The 18,633-nt window shown below is 45.9% G+C and overlaps 1 protein-coding gene across 1 annotated transcript; it reads right to left on the minus strand.

Moving 5' to 3' along the window:
* Positions 1–16,422: 16,422 nt before the first annotated feature.
* LOC142204451 (olfactory receptor 1G1-like) lies at positions 16,423–17,358 on the minus strand. Its single transcript, XM_075275764.1, has one exon. The coding sequence runs from the start codon at positions 17,356–17,358 to the stop codon at positions 16,423–16,425; it is 936 nt and encodes a 311-aa protein (XP_075131865.1).
* Positions 17,359–18,633: the final 1,275 nt, after the last annotated feature.

Genomic DNA, 18,633 nt, shown 5'->3' on the forward strand with positions numbered 1-18,633 from the left:
CTAATTTACTCAAGTGTGAGCTCAACCTTAGAGGACGACGTTAGTGCCAGGTATAAAAAACTGCAGAGGCCCAAGATCCTACTGTAACATGAACTCCTTTTACACAGTCGTCTGCTGATTTCCACATAGATGTCTACATAACCATACGTTTGTTTTGAGGGTACTGATTATTTTGCCCTTCCTCTGATCCATCAGGACAATAACCCCCCACCTCAAAAAAAATCTCTTCTCATGCTTTTCCCACCCTCCCCATTACATGCCAATATTTAGCCTTTTTGGCCTGGTTGACATTTGACCCCTCTTCTGATCTAATATTTATTTTCCATAACAAGAAATTACAAATAAATTATTTCCAAATCAGACTGTGATTTTCTGGATTTGTTTTCTCATTTTGTCTCTCATAGAGGAGGTCTACCTATGATGTCAATTACTGACCGACCTCATCTTTGGAAGTGGGAGAACTTGCACAATTGGTGGTTGACTAAATCCTTTTTTTCCCACTGTATCTGTCTGTTCCTCCCGTCTGTCTCCCTCAGGGTTCCTGTCTTTTGTAGTCCCTTAAATTTATTTGTAACATGCTAAGTGTCATGCGCATCTCTGTAAATTTCCTTATAGCTGTGATCGCCCTTCCTGGCATCTTTGCCCCTTAATATTTTTCTATACTTATTTATAACTTTGACTACAATTACAATTGAAAAAAAAAAAGCCACCAAAAATTATCCCTTTATGGGAGTAGATGTAACAACAAAATGGCATTGTAAGAAGCAATGGCGGGGGAGGGGGTGTGTGCGTTGTTTTTTTTTTTGGAAACCGTTTTTATTAAATATTTTTTTTAGGCCAACACTATGGAATAGTATAATGTGATGGACCAGGCGGCTCAGACTGGATGAGATAGTAGTTCTCTAGATAAGACTGTATCTGCTGGTTAAACCAGTGGATGTTAGTTATCTGCCATGAGTCTGGTTGGTGATGCAAAGTGAAAACTTTCTGGTTCATCATATTCCAGATATTGTTCTGTCTACTATGCTGCTGCTTTTTCCCTACTGCTTGTAGCTGTAGGGAATTAAAAAATTTTAAAAAATTAATCTTGAAGGGTTTGCCCATTACTATTTATAAGCCATAACTTCATATGAAAAAGTCACATGCTGTGAAGGTTTTGTATCAATCTTGAAACCAGTGGAGGAACTCAAGTCTTGTGGGCCTCGGTGCAATCTTTTGTCCGGGGTCCTTTACCTCTTCCCTATAGTGAATTCTTGATAGTGATGGTTATGGGTGCAAAGGAGTTTAATCCACCTTTGTGGGGTTAGGGAAGCTGCCATTTCAATACTGATGCCAGTGCTTATGGGCCCCCTAGGGCCCTGGGCCCCAGTGCAACTGCACCCCCTCAAGTTACACATTTGGGTGAAACACAGTGTAAAATTATTTTTTAAAAAAAGTTTTATTGTGAAAAGTAGGAAAAACAAATGAAAGACAAAACAAAACATATTAGTACTATTTTATGGTGTGGGGGCCACATGGGGGCAGTAAAGGAAAAATTATACCATGTGATGGACCTATTGTGTACAGAGCACTAGGTAGAGCTTCATACTGTTTGGAGCTACTAGGAGGGCTTTATACTATGAGTGGGGAGTTGCCCTTCTCCTTGACAACAGTAGTTCTGAATAGTGTTGGGTAGAGATGAGCGAACAGTGTTCTATCGAACTCATGTTCGATCGGATATTAGGCTGTTCGGCATGTTCGAATCGAATCGAACACCGCGTGGTAAAGTGCGCCATTACTCGATTCCCCTCCCACCTTCCCTGGCGCCTTTTTTGCTCCAATAACAGCACAGGGTAGGTGGGACAGGAACTACGACACCGGTGACGTTGAAAAAAGTAGGAAAAACCCATTGGCTGCCGAAAACATGTGACCTCTAATTTAAAAGAACAGCGCCGCCCAGGTTCGCGTCATTCTGAGCTTGCAATTCACCGAGGACGGAGGTTTCCGTCCAGCTAGCTAGGGCTTAGATTCTGGGTAGGCAGGGACAGGCTAGGATAGGAAGGAGAAGACAACCACAACAGCTCTTGTAAGAGCTAAATTCCAGGGAGAAGCTTGTCAGTGTAACGTGGCACTGACTGGCTCAATCGCCGCAACCCAGCTTTCCCAGGATCCTGAATGGAATACACTGTCAGTGTATTCCCGTATACCCGATATATACCCCCGATACCCGTTCCAACGGTGTGCCCCCCCACCTTCACCCCAGAAATACCATGCAAGTCCCCTAGCAATAGAATTGGGGCTATATACACCCACTATTTTTGCTACTGCCATATAGTGCCATTGTCTGACTGGGAATTCAAAGAATATATTGGGGTTACGTGCACCCACAATTTTTACTACTGGTATACAGTGCCAGTTTCTGACTGGGAATTCAAAGAATATATTGGGGTTATAAATACCCTCATTTCTTGCTACTGGTATATAGTGCCATTGTCTGACTGGGAATTCAAAGAATATATTGGGGTTACGTGCACCCACAATTTTTACTACTGGTATACAGTGCCAGTTTCTGACTGGGAATTCAAAGAATATATTGGGGTTACAAATACCCTCATTTCTTGCTACTGCCATATAGTGCCAGTTTCTGACTGGTAATTCAAAGAATATATTGGGGTTACGTGCACCCACAATTTTTACTACTGGTATACAGTGCCATTGTCTGACTGGGAATTCAAAGAATATATTGGGGTTATAAATACCCTCATTTCTTGCTACTGCCATATAGTGCCATTGTCTGACTGGGAATTCAAAGAATATATTGGGGTTACGTGCACCCACAATTTTTGCTACTGGTATATAGTGCCAATTTCTAACTGGGAATTCAAAATGCGCAAGGCTCCCGGAAAGGGACGTGGACGAGGCCGTGGGCGAGGTCGGGGGAATAGTTCTGGGGAGCAAGGTAGCAGTGAAGCCACAGGGCGTCCCGTGCCTACTCCTGTGGGGCAGCAAGCATTGCGCCACTCCACAGTGCCAGGGTTGCTTGCCACATTAACTAAACTGCAGGGTACAAACCTTAGTAGGCCCGAGAACCAGGAACAGGTCTTGCAATGGCTGTCAGAGAACGCTTACAGCACATTGTCCAGCAGCCAGTCAGACTCTGCCTCCTCTCCTCCTATTACCCAACAGTCTTGTCCTCCTTCCTCCCAAAATTCCCAAGCTTCACAGAACAATAACCCCAACTGTCCCTGCTCCCCAGAGCTGTTCTCCGCTCCTTTCATTGTCCCTCAACCTGCCTCTCCACGTCACGATTCCACGAACCTAACAGAGGAGCATCTGTGTCCAGATGCTCAAACACTAGAGTCTCCTCCATCTCCGTTCGATTTGGTGGTGGATGACCAGCAACCCACCCTCATCGACGATGATGTGACGCAGTTGCCGTCAGGGCATCTAGTTGACCGGCGCATTGTGCGGGAGGAGGAGATGAGACAGGAGTTGGAAGAGGAAGTGGTGGATGATGAGGACACTGACCCGACGTGGACAGGGGGGATGTCAAGCGGGGAAAGTAGTGTGGATGTTGAGGCAAGTGCAGCACCAAAAAGGGTAGCTAGAGGCAGAGGCAGAGGTCAGCAGCTTAGGCGAAGCCAGGCCACACCCGGAATCTCCCAAGATGTTCCAGTTCGTACCCAGCCCCGAAAAACTCCCACCTCGAGGGCACGTTTCTCGAAGGTGTGGAGTTTTTTCAAGGAATGCGCCGAGGACAGATATAGTGTTGTCTGCACAATTTGCCTCTCGAAATTGATTAGGGGCTCTGAGAAGAGCAACCTGTCCACCACTTCAATGCGCCGTCATTTGGAATCCAAGCACTGGAATCAGTGGCAGGCAGCAACGGCAGGACAAAGGCCGCCTGCCGTTCACGCCACTGCCACTGCCTCTGCCACTGCCTCTGCCTCTGCCACTGCCACTGCTGACTGTGCTGGCGATGCACTCCAGAGGACGAGCCAGGACACCACTTCATCTGCCTCCGCCACTTTGTTGACTTCTCCCTCATCCTCCCCTGTTCCTGTCTTATCTCCTTCTCTGCACCATCAAAGGCACCATCAGGCGCTTCTTTACAACAACCCACCATCTCTCAGACATTGGAGCGGCGGCAGAAATACACTGCTAACCACCCACACGCGCAAGCCTTGAACGCCAACATCGCTAAACTGCTGGCCCAGGAGATGTTGGCGTTCCGGCTTGTTGAAACTCCCGCCTTCCTGGACCTGATGGCAACTGCGGCACCTCGCTATGCCGTCCCTAGCCGTCACTACTTCTCCCGGTGTGCCGTCCCCGCCTTGCACCAGCACGTGTCACTCAACATCTGGCGGGCCCTTAGTTCCGCGCTTTGCACAAAGGTCCACTTGACCACCGACACGTGGACAAGTGCATGCGGACAGGGACGCTACATTTCACTGACGGCACACTGGGTGAATGTAGTTGAGGCTGGGACTGCTTCCCAAACTGGCCCGGTGTACCTCGTCTCCCCGCCTAACATTCCTGGCAGGGACACGAGAAGAACACCCCCCTCCTCCTCCTCCTCTACCGCCTCCTCCTCCGCCACCGCCTCCTCCTCCGCCACCGCCTCCTCCTCCGCTGTTAGATTGACCCCAGCTACGAGTTGGAAACGTTGCAGCACTGGCGATGGTAGACGTCAGCAGGCTGTGCTGAAGCTGATCAGCTTGGGGGACAGACAGCACACTGCCTCCGAGGTGAGGGATGCCCTCCTCGATGAGACGGCAATATGGTTTGAGCCGCTGCACCTGGGCCCAGGCATGGTCGTTTGTGATAAGGGCCGGAACCTGGTAGCAGCTCTGGAGCTTGCCGGACTCCAACATGTTCCATGCCTGGCCCACGTCTTCAACCTAGTGGTGCAACGTTTCCTAAAGAGCTACCCCAATGTTCCAGAACTACTGGTGAAAGTGCGGCGCATGTGCGCCCACTTTCGCAAGTCGACAGTAGCCGCTGCTAGCTTAAAATCTCTCCAGCAACGCCTGCATGTGCCACAACACCGGCTTTTGTGCGACGTCCCCACACGCTGGAACTCAACGTTTCAGATGTTGAATAGAGTGGTTGAGCAGCAGAGACCTTTGATGGAATACCAGCTACAAAACCCTAGGGTGCCACAAAGTCAGCTGCCTCAGTTTCTCATCCATGAGTGGCCATGGATGAGAGACCTTTGTGACATCCTACGGGTGTTTGAGGAGTCCACAAGGAGGGTGAGCTCTGAGGATGCGATGGTGAGCCTTACAATCCCGCTCTTGTGTGTTCTGAGAGAATCCCTGATTGACATCAGGGATAACTCAGATCACACAGAGGAGTCAGGGATAGCATCCGATCCGTCACAGCTGGAGAGTAGGTCCACACATCTGTCCGCTTCATCGCGTTTAATGGAGGAGGAGGAGGAGGAGGAGGAGGAGGAAGAAGAGTTGTCCGATGATGTGATGGTGATACAGGAGGCTTCCGGGCAACTTCGAATCGTCCCATTGTTGCAGCGCGGATGGGTAGACATGGAGGATGAGGAGGAAATGGAGATTGAACTTTCCGGTGGGGCCAGAGGAGTCATGCCAACTAACACTGTGGCAGACATGGCTGAGTTCATGTTGGGGTGCTTTACAACCGACAAGCGTATTGTCAAAATCATGGAGGACAACCAGTACTGGATCTTTGCTATCCTTGACCCCCGGTATAAAAACAACATCTCGTCTTTTATTCCGGTAGAGGGGAGGGCCAATCGCATCAATGCTTGCCACAGGCAATTGGTGCAGAATATGATGGAGATGTTTCCAGCATGTGACGTTGGCGGCAGGGAGGACAGTTCCTCCAGTAGGCGACCAAGTTCTCACCGGTCCACACAAACGAGGGGCACACTGTCTAAGGTCTGGGACACCTTGATGGCACCCCCTCGCCAAAGTGCCGCCACAGAGGGTCCTAGTGTCACCAGGCGTGAGAAGTATAGGCGCATGTTGCGGGAATACCTTTCCGACCACAGCCCTGTCCTCTCCGACCCCTCTGCGCCCTACACGTATTGGGTGTCGAAGTTGGACCTGTGGCTTGAACTTGCCCTATATGCCTTGGAGGTGCTGTCCTGTCCTGCCGCCAGCGTCCTATCTGAGAGGGTGTTCAGTGCAGCCGGTGGCATCATCACTGACAAGCGCACCCATCTGTCAGCTGAGAGTGCCGACCGGCTCACTTTGATAAAAATGAACCACCACTGGATAGAGCCTTCATTTTTGTGCCCACCTGTGTAAAGCACCCCAACATGAAACTCCATGTCTGTACTCAACCTCTCCAATTCCTCCGCATCCTCATACTCATCCACCATAAGCGTTGCACAATTCTGCTAATACTAGGCTCCCTCCAACATGATTTCCCCCAACTCTGCTGGTTAGAGGCTCCCTCCACCCTGATTTCCACCAACTCTGCTGGTTAGAGGCTCCCTCCACCCTGCTTTCCCACAACTCTGCTGGTTAGAGGCTCCCTCCACCATGAATTGGTCCAAACTGGGCTGGTTAGAGGCTCCCTCTACCATGAATTGGTCCAAACTGGGGTTTTTAGAGGCTCCCTCCACCATGAATTTGCCCAAACTGGGCTGGTTAGAGGCTCCCTCCACCATGAATTGGTCCAAACTGGGGTTTTTAGAGGCTCCCTCCACCATGAATTTGCCCAAACTGGGCTGTTTAGAGGCTCCCTCCACCATGAATTGGTCCAAACTGGGCTGTTTAGAGGCTCCCTCCACCATGAATTGGTCCAAACTGGGGTTTTTAGAGGCTCCCTCCACCATGAATTGGTCCAAACTGGGGTTTTTAGAGGCTCCCTCCACCATGAATTGGTCCAAATTGGGGTTTTTAGAGGCTCCCTCCACCATGAATTGGTCCAAACTGGGTTTTTTAGAGGCTCCCTCCACCATGAATTGGTCCAAATTGGGGTTTTTAGAGGCTCCCTCCACCATGAATTGGTCCAAACTGGGGTTTTTAGAGGCTCCCTCCACCATGAATTGGTCCAAACTGGGGTTTTTAGAGGCTCCCTCCACCATGAATTTGCCAAAACTGGGCTGTTTAGAGGCTCCCTCCACCATGAATTGGTCCAAATTGGGGTTTTTAGAGGCTCCCTCCACCATGAATTTGCCCAAACTGGGCTGGTTAGAGGCTCCCTCCACCATGAATTGGTCCAAACTGGGCTGGTTAGAGGCTCCCTCCACCATGAATTGGTCCAAATTGGGGTTTTTAGAGGCTCCCTCCGCCATGAATTGGTCCAAACTGGGCTGTTTAGAGGCTCCCTCCACCATGAATTGGTCCAAACTGGAGTTTTTAGAGGCTCCCTCCACCATGAATTGGTCCAAACTGGGCTGGTTAGAGGCTCCCTCCACCATGAATTGGTCCAAACTGGGGTTTTTAGAGGCTCCCTCCACCATGAATTGGTCCAAACTGGGGTTTTTAGAGGCTCCCTCCACCATGAATTGGTCCAAACTGGGGTTTTTAGAGGCTCCCTCCACCATGAATTTGCCCAAACTGGGCTGTTTAGAGGCTCCCTCCACCATGAATTGGTCCAAACTGGGTTTTTTAGAGGCTCCCTCCACCATGAATTGGTCCAAACTGGGGTTTTTAGAGGCTCCCTCCACCATGAATTGGTCCAAACTGGGGTTTTTAGAGGCTCCCTCCACCATGAATTTGCCCAAACTGGGGTTTTTAGAGGCTCCCTCCACCATGAATTTGCCCAAACTGGGGTGTTTAGAGGCTCCCTCCACCATGAATTTGCCCAAACTCTGCTGGTTAGAGGCTCAATCCACCCTGATTTTCAAAACAAATGTTGGTGCCAACCTCAACTTACTACAAGGGCCAAATTCACTGCTGGTGACAAGCTCTCCTCACTGCAAGTGCCAAATACACATGTTTCAAGGTGTTTTCCTACTGTCAGAGAGGTGGTATTGAGTGTGTAAAGTGTGTAGTTGTTAGGCTGTGATGTTGGGGTAATAGAGGGTCTTTGGTGTGTTAGATGCCCCCAGACATGCTTCCCCTGCTGTCCCAGTGTCATTCCAGAGGTGTTGGCATCATTTCCTGTGGTGTCATAGTGGACTTGGTGACCCTCCAGACACGGATTTGGGTTTCCCCCTTAACGAGTATCTGTTCCCCATAGACTATAATGGGGTTCGAAACCCGTTCGAACACACGAACATTGAGCGGCTGTTCGATTCGAATTTCGAACCTCGAACATTTTAGTGTTCGCTCATCTCTAGTGTTGGGCAAATCAGTTTGCTATAAACCAGATTGACCCAAATATTCCAAATTGTTATTTTTTTTCTGAAACTGAACAGTTTAAGATTAAAGGGATTCTACCATTAAGAAACTTTTTTTTTCTGTGGATAACACTTCGGAATAGCCTTTAGAAAGGCTATTCGTTTCTTACCTTTAGATGTGATCTCCGCCTCGCCGTTCCTTAGAAATACCTGTTTTTACCAGTATGCAAATTAGTTCTCTCACAGCGATGAGGGCGTCCCCACTGCTGCTCGAAAACAGGCTCCAGCGACGCCTCTATCTTCTTCTGGATCCTCCCCTTCTTTCTTCAGCGTCACCTCCGACACCTGTGCAGTTGGCTCTGCCAGTGAGACACTAGTAGACCTGACTGTGCATGCCCGCGGCCATAGTGCCGACGCCGCAATTGCATGCATACGCAGTCGGCTTTACTAGTGTCTCACTGGCAGAGCCAAATGCGCAGGCATTGGAGGTGACTCCGAAAAAAGACGAAGAAACAAGGGGAGGATCTAGCAGAAGATAGAGGCGTCACTGGAGCCTGTTTTCGAGCAGTTTCGCATTTCCAGCACTGTGGCCCGCTCCCATCACTGCGAGAGAACTAATTTGCATACCGGTAAAAAACGGTATTTCTAAGGAACGGCGCAGCGGAGATCACATATAAAGGTAGGAGACAAATAGCCTTTCTAAAGGCTATTCCGACGTCTTATCTACAAAAAAAAAAGTTTTTAATGGTAGAATCCCTTTAATTTCAGACTAACTAAAATGGTGCTACTACAAGATTTACGGTAAATTGTTATCCTTTGGGGTTTCTTAAGAGGAAGACCTAGATCACTGGATGCCCTGAGGACGCCTGAAAGAGTTGAGGGAAGGGCAGTATAAATGTTTATTATTTCTTACACCTCCCCTGGAATCGGGGGATCACTTTGTCCAAACAGCGGATGAAATGAATCTTCAGAGGTTCGCCCATCCTTAATTCAGAATCTTACAAAATCATAAATCAGGATAAATATGGATTAGTAATAGAATTAATGAAAAGGTCCTATATAGCAAATTAAAAAAAAATGAGAATGAGAATGAGTTCTCTGGTGGTGGGTACTGCATACCTCATGACAGCGGAAGAGATCTATTCAACACCATGACGATGTCCTTATGAACTGATAGCACCATCATTATTGGACAACTTTGGGCACAATGGATGGGGCAAAGTCAGTTCAGTACTGATTTGTCCTTAGATTTTCTGTTGGCTAGATATATCCAGAGATACAGCTATGAGAAACACAATATACCCTCTATGGTTTTATGTATTAGGGCATACAAAATCTGGTCCTTCTAAAGTGTTAAAATTAGGTAAATCCAACCTCAGATGATCTACAGAACATGAAAAATTGCACCTTGTCATTATTTATTTCCCAAAATCTAGGCTAATATGAAGGAGCAGAGTGTAAAATTAAAAACACCCTTAGGGTAAGTTCACACGGGGTTTTTTGGTCAGGATTTTGAGGCCGTATTCACCTCAAAAATCTGACCAAAAAGACGGCTCCTATTGAAATCAATGGGATGCTCGTTCTTCTGACAGTTTTGCCTCACGATTCAGCCTGCAGACTCTCCTACTAGGCTCATTCATCGGGTCTAACCTGGAGCGGAGCGCGTGACTGGATGCCGCTGCAGTGCACTGGCATTGAGTCACGGCTACCAGTTTTTTGGACTGGAACTTGAGGCGGCCTCTGCCTCAGGTTCCGGTCCACAAAACTCCATGTGAACTTACCCTTACTGCTTCAATAGAAAATAAGAAGGTTAGTAGCATTCGGGTGCTGCTAACCAATTACCCTTGATTAATTGATCAAACAAGTGTATTCACCTTTATTGAACAAGAAGTTTTGTCAGTTTTCTGTTCTGGAGAATTCAGGCATTTGGTCAAAGTGGAAAGACATCAGCAATGATCTTGTCTATCAATCTGGGCGAATTTCCAAATAATTTGAAGTCCAGGATTATCTATTTGGAAATATTATGCACAAGTGGAAAATGTCCATGACTGTTGACAAATAGTCAAATATGAAGCCATGTATCCAACAGCTAAAGCTTGGCTGAAAATAGTCCATGTGACAGGACAAAGATCCCAAGCACACCAGCAAATCTACAACATAATATAATCACTATAAAAGAAATCAAGGTTTTGAAATGGCCCAGTTCAGATCTCAGCCCCATTGAAATGATGTGTCAAGACCTTAAAAGAACTGTATAGAAAAGAATTCCCAGAAACCTTATGGAACTGAAGTAACATTGTAATGAAAGGTGTGCCATAATTCATCCAGATTCATATAAAAGACTTATAGAGTCATATAGAGGTCAGTTACTACAATTAAAAAGTCTATTCATGTCCTGCTAATCGTTTGTTGAAAGGCCCCTCGTTTTAATGAATTACCTTTTAAACGCATATGTAAATGAGCCCTCCGTGCACCGGGGCTGCAGCTCGCTGCAGATCTCCATGTGTACAGTAGATCTATGCTATGATAGAAAAAGGGAGCTGCAGCCCCTGCTTTGCATAGATCTATAATTAGAAGATGACGAAGGACCTTGTAGTGACGTCATCACAGGTCCTGTGCCACTAGCAGGGAAGAGACAGTTCGAGGCTGTGAATCGAAAGTAGGAGGAGGGACTTACATACAAGAACCAAGAGAGGAGGACGTGAACAAAGTATAACATGAGGGGTGCACCGGAACGCCACGGTGCACAGAGGGATCATTTACATATACTGTTTAAAAGGTAATTCATTAAAACCGGGGGGTCTTTTAACAAACGATTAGCAGGACTTGAATAGCCTTTTTAAAGGCTATTCAGGCATATGTTTATCTAAAATAGCGAAAATCCAGTGATAGAGCCCCTTTAATAGATACATTTTTAATTTTTTTGTTAAAAAAATACTCGAATGTTAGAATCGGTCATGTGTTATTGTTCATTTGCGTTCAGATACCTAATTTTAAGACCTTATAAAAAAAATACTAGTCCATGCCCTTATCATCTCCTACCTAGACTATTGCACCATTCTACTCTTTACCCCCAGCTAATTGCTTTGCTCTCCTCCAATCCACTGCTATCCCTTCACCGGTTACCCACTGTCCAACAAATTCAATTCAACATACAGTCTTAGTTATTCCATACAAAGCTGTCTACGACTTACCCCCTCCATACATCTCATGTTCAGACTCTTCGGTATTCTTTTAGAAGTTGAAAAAATGGCAGATTTATGGGTACACTAGCAGTACCCACGACTTCGTCCGCCGCCCCCTGACCCCCTGCTCAATCCACTTCCTGTGCACGGCCAGGCCTACCATCTTTAGGTCACCCCCCATGTGTCTCCCCCGCCGTGGCGCACCCTTTGCCGCCAGTCCTGGCAGAACGCTCCACTGACCCCTCTCCAAGGCTCACAACAATGGCCCCCGCGGGTTGAAGATATGTAAAGCACCCCCCGCTGCACCCCTACCACAGTTCCCTGCATGGCCAACCCTGCCTCCTCTTTCCCCGCTGGACCTCCAACATCCCTTTCCACCCCCAACAACCCTCTGCATCCACGGAACCCCAACATCCCTTCCCCCCACCAACAACCATGTTCATCCACGGAGCCCCAACATCCCCCCCCATGCACTGTGAAAGGCCCTAATCCTCACAGGCGGCAAGCCCTACCTGGAGGCCGCTACAGGGTGTCTTGGCCCTGCAGTGTGGTAGGCTAGGCTGTGCTTCATTTGTAGGGATGATGTAGTCAGTAAAGAGGTGATGCGGTGGTACGTCTGGCGATTGTGTGCTGACACAGTGAGAACTTCTGCTGGCTCCACGCTGCAGGCCGGCTTGGTGTCATCGCTCCGGACCCGGGAGAAACTGCCATTTTCTCCAGCGCAATCTTGGTGACTGTTGCCTCTCACACAATGTCACGAACCTATGAGTCCGCTCAGATTCTGCTGCAGCCTTCCCCCAGACTGCAGGCAAGCATTCGCAGCCCAGCTGAAAGACCTGCGATGACGTCATCTCAGGTCCTACAGCGGAGGCAGAGAGAACGATCGCCGATCGTGGTTGGGATACTGGGTGAGTGTGGGACCTAAAAAGTAGCCTATTGCTCCTTCCTAGTGAATATCTAGGTATGTATGAAATGTCACCTAAATCCGTTCAGCCATTTGGTTGTGATTGAGGAACAAACATCCAAACACACAAACATCCAAACACACAAACCCACAAACATCCAAACTCACAAACTTTCACCTTTATAATATTAATAGGATAAGGGACGGGCATGACTTCTAGGTATAACCCAATAAGCACTGCCATATACAATCTATAGACCTGGTGTGGGCTAAGCCATATTTTTGGTGCAACAATTTCTATTTACCACAGTTTTTCCAAGACTGCAGTGGCAGACTAAGCTGGCCAGAGTTCCACTGTGTGACAGAGTTGAGCTTTATGAGAACCTATTTTTTAGATTGAAAGAAATCTACTCTATATCCCTTGATGAGCACACTTATATAACTATAAATTATTACTAACAGGAGGATCCAGCTTCGCACGGGTATATTTAAGTTTCTGTTTGTGTAGTGGTCCCATACGAATAGGTTGGTTGCTATGGAAACCTGGTGTAAAGCTTTGTGTATGTAAAGACTGAAGAACCTATGAGTTTCCATTGGTCCATAAGTATCATGTGATCATGTATATCTTAGTATGGATATCATTGAAAAAAATGCAATCAGTTGTTACCTTGGGTAAAGCTGTGTGTATGTGACCTTGTGTAACAGTGTCACATCCATAACACCCTACCCCTTTAAAGCTGACCTACAGCAGTGAAGAAAAATGGCAGTGTTGTTATGGAAACCTAAACATATAAGTGACATATTCTGCTGTATCCTGAAAACCAAAGGAGAGAGATTGTCAATGCAATAAAGGACACTGCATACAAAGCTCTGCTATATCTCTGCATACACTGCTCTGCTACAGATCGAAATTCACAGCACACACAGCTCTCTTACACCTAAAACCTGCGATCAGTTGTCATGAATAACTAGAGAAAAGCTGTGTGTATTTGACCTTGTGTAACAGTGTCATCTGCAGTACCCTGCCCCTTTAACACTGACCTACAGCAGTGAAGAAAAATTGCTGGGTTTTTATATAAACCTGGAGTAAAGCTTTGATTTGTGTTAGTGTGTGCTGAGCTGTATGTCTAATCCCCTTATGTGTGTTATTGTTTGCTGAACTGTGTATCTCCTGAAGTATGATAGTGTGTTTTGAGCTTTGTATCTAATACTCTGATGTGTGAAACTGTATACTGAGCTGTGTATCTAATCCTCTGATGTGTGCTGAATTGTGTATCTAATCCCCTGATGTGTGATAGTGTGTGCTGAGCTATGTATCTAATCCTCTGATGTGTGATGCTGTGTGATGAGCTGCGTATGTAATCCTTTGATGTGTGACACTGTGTACTGAGCTGTGTATCTAATCCTATGATGTGTGATACTGTGTGATGAGCTGTGTAGCTAATCCTCCAATGTATGTTGGTGTGTGCTGAGCTGTGTATCTAATCCTCTGATGTGTGTGTCTGCGCTGAGCTGTGTATCTAATCATCTGATTTTTGATACTGTGTGCTGAGCTATGTATCTAATCCTCTGATGTGTGTTGATGTGTGCTGAGCTGTGTAGCTAATCCTCTGATGTGTGATACTGTGTGCTATGCTGTTTATCTAATCCTCTGATTCATGTATCTCAGTTTGGATATTAGTGTTGGATATCAGTGTTGGATACACCTGGAGTAATGCTGTGTACATGTGGAGTGACTGTGTGTATAGCAGTTGAAAAATCAGTGAAAGACTTACAAGTTTGTGTTGGCTAATACAGGTAATTGTTTTGGGAATATTGTATCTCAGCAATGGTATGTCCGAGAGAGTTGAGATCTGATCTAAAACCTTCCAAGACACCTGATGTATCTGTTTGACAAATTTGGTGAAGATCGGTCCAGTTGTTTGGTTGCACATGGAGGAGAGAGAGAAACTCATTTTTATATATATGAGATATATTTAGAGGAAAAAAGTTACCCTAAAAGTGTGTCTATGTAACACAAATTTAAAGACTGCACCAGTTAAGTTGAAAAGTGTTGGCCCCAGAGAACTGTCTATTGCCCCACATAAATATAAAAAAGTAGGCAGCACTCCAAGAAGTGGTAAAAAAGTAAATTTAGTTTATTACCCCATTTTTGCAATTTTTCAGCGCAACATACTTGATCCTCTTTCAAGCCAGCCAAAAAGAAATTTATAGCATGTACATGAGATGATCGGCCTCACTGCCAAAAATAAAATGGGGTCCCCTTCTGGCACTAGATCATACTGCCTCAGCCTTAAACACTCAAATAGGAGGACTGCCTCAGCCCCACTATGTCATGTTGTAGAACTTGCGAAGAGGTAATCACTTTACAGGCAATAAAACAAAGAATATGGTTGGTCTTACATGACTGTAGCAGTTTTTGAGGTCCGCAATTTGCTGATCAGCAACACCAAATTTCTCTCCAAAAAGTCAATCCGCAGATGTCCGTGTCCAGCCGCATGTGCGCATAGATTTCTATTGGACAGTCCATGCCGTGATGTGATGTCCATGAATTCGTGGACCCGCAGTACTCATCAGGGATAAAATATCCTAAGGTGTAAGGGGTCACACTGAATATAATGTTGATGAGAACCCACAATTGCAGACCATTTGTGGACTAACTTTACTGTCGGGTAAGACCAGCCTAAGCAAACCTTGGATAGGTCTCTTCTCTCCAAAAACCCAATGGTAGCCGCATGGACTCGTTTTGTGGGATGGTAACCCCATGAATGTTTGACGGATTAATTCTCTCCTCTGAAACCTGCACAAATTAAAAGACCATAGAATACCGAATTTCTGTATCTCCTAAAGATTTCAGCGGGTAGGAAGTGGCACCTATAGATTTAGACCCCTCCCATATTCAATGGTTGCCAGTAGAGATGAGCAAACACTGTTCGGATTAGCCGTTCCGAACAGCACGCTCCCATAGAAATGAATGGAAGCACCTGGCACATACACTTTGCCGGCGGCCGGTCGCTTACCCCCCCCCCCCCCTGGCTATGTCCATTCATTTCTATGGGAGCGTGCTGTTTGGAACGGCTGTTTCGAACAGTGTTCGCTCATCTCTAGTTGCCAGTTGTCTTGTTTTGCAGAAGGGATGTCATTTTGTTAGGAAAAGAGATGAATGATTCTTAATCAGCTATTTTCATAACAAATTTTCCAAAAATTTCAGGCTCGGCCAAATCCAAGAATTTTGGGGTTCACCACTCAGAAACTTGTACTCTGTGGCCACTCAGACCCCCATAACATAATAAGTGAAGGGGAAGTATAAACTAAATAAAATACACTGACACTTGCCTCAGCATCGAGTCCTATTTTGCATACTCTAGTATAGGGTTGAACTGATCTTGAGATTTCAAGATCGATTTTAAAATCCGATCTCCGATCATTTTCCAGCCGATCTCGATACTGATCGCGATCGTGAAATTTGCTCGATCGCTGATCAGAATCCGATCTTTTCCGAAACCGATCCTCAACCCTAGTCAATGCTTCTCTATGGGAAAAGTCACTTTTAGGGTTGAGCCGATCTTGAGATAACCTCCAATCTCGATCCCGCTGGAAAAGATCGGGTCGGAATTCCGATCGCGATCGTGAAATTTACTCGATCGCCGATCAAAATCCGATCTTTTCCCATCCTGATCGCTCAACCCTACTCTAGTATTCATCCACAGGCTCTTGTAATCTCTTTTGGCAACCTCTCCAATGTCACATGGTCACTGCATAACTGGACCTGTCAGGTCACGGGAGATGAACCAACATCACAATACTGGATCAAAGCATCATGATACCGGTAGGCCGCACATGACTGCTGAAACCTGTGATTGGCCTCGAGAAGATGTTGGAAAAGGCCACAGATAAGTACTAGATAACTGGAAAGAAGACTGGATGCCCACACACTATGTTGTTCACCCTACCCCTAGACTTCTTCTGGTTTTACTCTGGGATTTTGCAGCATTTTTACATTGTAGGGGGTTTGAGTTTAATTCATATACAAGTAGAAGATCACTCCTGAAGATCACAACAAAGAAAGAAAGTTCTTCAAATTATTTGTCCTTTAAGTAAAGTTTTATTTTTGCCGCTGCGTCCAATACATCTTTATTCCTCAGACTGTACACCAATGGGTTCAACATTGGCACCACCGCCACATATACAATTGAAAGCAATTTGTCATCTTCTCGAGAACGGTATGTCTCCGGTTTCATGTACAAGAATATAATTGGTCCATAAAGTAGTATGACTGTAGTGAGGTGGGAAGTACAACTGGAAAAAACTTTATGACGACCCTTGGAGGATTTAATCTTCAATATGGTGGAAATAATGTAGACGTAGGATATTACAATGAGTGAGAAAGGTAGGCATCCAATGAAGACGCTCTGAACGGAAGTTAAAATATCTCGGTTGGTGGAGTCGCTGGCAGAGAGCATGCTTAGGGTCTTCAGATCGCAGAAAAAATGGTCAATTTCATTGGAATTGCAGAAAGGCAAAGAAGCTGCAATCATTGAATGCCACAAAGAGTTAAAGATACCGATGAGCCAGGAAAAAGCCGACATTGCAAATCTCACATTTTTTCTCATGATCATCGCGTACTGCAAGGGCTTACAGATGGCCACATAGCGGTCATAGGCCATACATGTCAGGATGAATATTTCCGCCTGGCCACACAGTAACAAGCAATACAGCTGAGTAATACAGCCTTGAAATGAGATCATGTGATCCTTGGTTACAATGATGGATAACAACTTCGGGAGAGTAACGGACACAAAGGCGATATCGGCAGTGGAGAGATTACATAGGAAGAAATACATAGGAGTGTGTAGCTGGGTCACTGAACACACAAGTGTGATAATGATCACATTCCCAATGACCGTCATCAAATACATAAATAACACTGCAATAAACAGGGCGATTTGTCCGGCCGTGGACGTGTAAAAAGCTAAAATATTAAATTCCTTCAATGTGCCATTTATGCAGTTGTTCATCTTCATTAACTGAAGAGAAATGTTCCGGGTTAGTGAAACTGAAGATGCATAGGCATACATTTACAAACACAACCACATCTATTACAAACCAAGTCAACAATGCAGCCATATTGTATACAGAAACAATTGTGCCCTACTGTGCTGTACTTGTATAATGTAGTGACCCCTTAGAAGATTGCTAAAAGAACTAACAGCTCTTTAACTGTATTTTATCACCTTATCACATATTCTAGGCTGAGTACTGTTTTAAGCTTTAAGATGGACTGTGCCAAGACGTTTGGAGATGGAAGATGGTTTATTTCTATAACCTTAGTTTATTTTAGAGAGAAAAAGCTAATAGTGTTCTCGCCTACACAGTGGAGATAGGAAGTGGCATAACTAGGAATGGCAGGGCCCCAAGGTGAACATTTTAGACCCCAGAGTATAATGATCGCAGACCTGGGGTGATACAAACAATAAATCCCACTGTTACTTACCTCCCCTGGGTTATGGCGCACTCCCTGAAGATCTCTTCAGTGTTGGACCAGACGTCACCTGACTCAGGCCGGCATCATGATGCATAATGACACTGGCCTTGGCCATGTGATGTCTGTGACGTCACCAAACAGGGACAAAGCCTTCTGGAGCACAGGGCAGCACAGTGGTTCAGTGGTTAGCTCTGTAGCTCTGGAGTCCTGGGTTCCAATCCCACCAGGATCAACATCTGCAAGGAGCTTGTATGTTCTCCCTGTGTTTGTGTGGTTTTCCTCCCATTCTACAAAGACATACCGATAGACCTTATATGGGGCTAACAATCTACATAAAAAAATAAAAGCCTTCTGGAGCGCAGGAGAGGTAAGTAGCAGTGTATTTTATGTTCCCTCACCTCCCCACCTAAAAAGACCTTGGAATATAATGATAGCAGTGTGTGCTGGGGTTCGAAGGTCCATGACCTCACTGATCCTGTTCACAGCCACATCCACAGAAGGGGAAGCACAGGAGGATGTGAGCAGGAGCGAGGATCGGTAAGTTAAAAAGGTCTGTTACCTGCTGGGGTTACTCCAGCAGGTAATGGCCTATTAAAAAAACCCAAAAAAACACCCACACTGGGCCCTTTAATATACCGGGTCCTGTGGTAGCTGCTACCCTGGTAGTTACGCTCCTGGTGTATAGTGTTCAGGTTAGGCAACTTAAAACATCATGGCTAAAAATCGTAATTTTTCCTAACACACAACTTTATGAAAAAAAATTATATAATAAATAAATCGGCTTATAATCGGCATCACCAAATTTGAA

The sequence above is a fragment of the Leptodactylus fuscus genome, chromosome 5, assembly GCF_031893055.1.
Source record: "Leptodactylus fuscus isolate aLepFus1 chromosome 5, aLepFus1.hap2, whole genome shotgun sequence".
Taxonomy (NCBI): domain Eukaryota; kingdom Metazoa; phylum Chordata; class Amphibia; order Anura; family Leptodactylidae; genus Leptodactylus; species Leptodactylus fuscus.

Coding starts and splice junctions, on each gene's coding strand:
- LOC142204451 (XM_075275764.1), bottom strand. CDS start 17,358: ATGAACAACTGCATAAATGGCACATTGAAGGAATTTAATATTTTAGCT.